The 1799-nt window shown below is 47.3% G+C and overlaps 1 protein-coding gene across 1 annotated transcript; it reads left to right on the forward strand.

The window, feature by feature from the left end:
* Nucleotides 1–249: 249 nt before the first annotated feature.
* On the forward strand, nucleotides 250–1319 carry LOC308263887 (actin-related protein 2/3 complex subunit 1A-like; the record flags this gene model as incomplete). The annotated part of the gene is given in 2 exon segments (XM_080697007.1): nucleotides 250–270; nucleotides 273–1319. Coding segments are annotated over 2 exon segments (1068 nt in total).
* Between the last annotated feature and the right edge of the window lie 480 nt (nucleotides 1320–1799).

The following is a 1799-nucleotide window of genomic DNA, read 5'->3' on the forward strand; positions in this document are numbered from 1 at the left end:
TCTAAAGTAGCCCACGTCTTCCTCACCTTTCCACACATGCATGCATGGGTGTTCGCAGGACTCATTCATCTATTTTTCAAAAATCTTTTGGTCGCCGCGACCGCTGGAGCCTGTTCGTGTCGACTGCCCAGAGTTCGCGAATTCTCTGCTCTGAGCCCCTCCGGACCGCCCCGACCTCAGCTTTCAATCCTTTGAAAACACAAAGAAGAATGTCCCTGCATCAATTTTTACTTGAGCCGATCACTTGTCATGCCTGGAACAGGGATCGTACCCAAATTGCCCTTAGCCCAAATAATCGTGAAGTACACATCTATAAGAAGAACGGGAGCCAGTGGGTGAAAGCTCATGAACTCAAGGAGCACACCAGACACATCACAGGTACTGACTGGGCTCCCAAGAGCCACCTCATCTTTACTTGTGGGGCAGACCGCAATGCCTACATCTGGAGTCAGAAAGATGGCGTCTGGAAGCCAACCCTGATGATCCTGAGGATTAATCGTGCAGCCACTTTTGTGAAGTGGTCCCCTCTAGAGAACAAATTTGCTGTGGGAAGTGGAGCATGGCTTATTTCTGTTTGTTACTTCGAGTCTGAACATGACTGGTGGGTAAGCAAGCACATTAAAAAGCCGATTCGCTCCACGGTCCTCAGCTTAGATTGGCATCCCAACGTTTTGCTGGCAGCAGGATCATGTGACTTCAAATGCAGAGTGTTTTCTGCCTATATTAAAGAAGTGGATGAGAAGCCAGCAAGTACACCCTGGGGCAGCAAGATGCCTTTTGGTCAGCTGATGTCAGAATTTGGTGGCAGTGGCACTGGTGGCTGGGTCCACGGGGTCAGCTTCTCTGCCAGCGGGAGCCGCCTGGCCTGGCTCAGTCATGACAGCACCGTTTCTGTTGCCCATGCCTCAAAAAGCATACAGGTCTCAACTCTGAAAAACGAGTTCCAGCCACTCTTGAGTGTATCATTTGTCTCAGAGAATAGCGTCGTAGCTGCTGGCCATGACTGCTGCCGGCTGCTCTTTAACTACGATGACCGCAGCTGCTTGACCTTTGTCTCCAAGCTAGACATTCCCAAACAGAGCATCCAGCGCAACATGTCGGCCATGAAACGCTTCCGCAACATGGACAAGAGGGCTACAACTGAGGACCGCAATACGGCCTTGGAGACGCTGCACCAGAATAGCATCACTCAAGTGTCTATTTACGAGGTGGACAAACAAGATTGTCTCAAATTTTGCACTACTGGCATCGATGGAGCCATGGCAATTTGGGATTTCAAGACCGTAGAGTCTTCCATCCAGGGCCTCCGGATAATGTGAAGCTGAGCGAGCCTCTGCCATCCAGCATGAGAAGCGGGCTGACTGCAGCTCCGCCATTGCATGATGGTGAGGAGAACCGGCCCCCGGACACTGTAAAAACATCCTGCGCAAAGACCGTGTGTTTTCATTTGAATATAATTGGTGCAAGTGTTGGTTTTTTAAAGACGGCAGTGGTTTTTCTTTTCTTGTTCTTGCTATTTCATTCCATTCTTGACCAAGAATGGAATGACCAAGGCACCACTATGCCTACTTAAAGCTTCTCTTTAAGTAGTTTATTATGGAAAATTGTCACACTAACTTAAACAAAAGGGTGAAAGAGGTATGTAAATTGTCTGCTAGAAACTTAAATAAAAATCCTAAATGTGTTTTGGTTTTGTTTCCTCATACTATTTCCATGTTTAGAAAAAGATGGGCAAATTCTTCATTAAATTAGTTTGTTTTTAGGGTCAGAGCTCAGTTTCTTAAAGTGCATCATCTTAT

The sequence above is a fragment of the Muscardinus avellanarius genome (assembly GCF_963383645.1).
Source record: "Muscardinus avellanarius genome assembly, chromosome: 6".
Lineage (NCBI taxonomy): Eukaryota > Metazoa > Chordata > Mammalia > Rodentia > Gliridae > Muscardinus > Muscardinus avellanarius.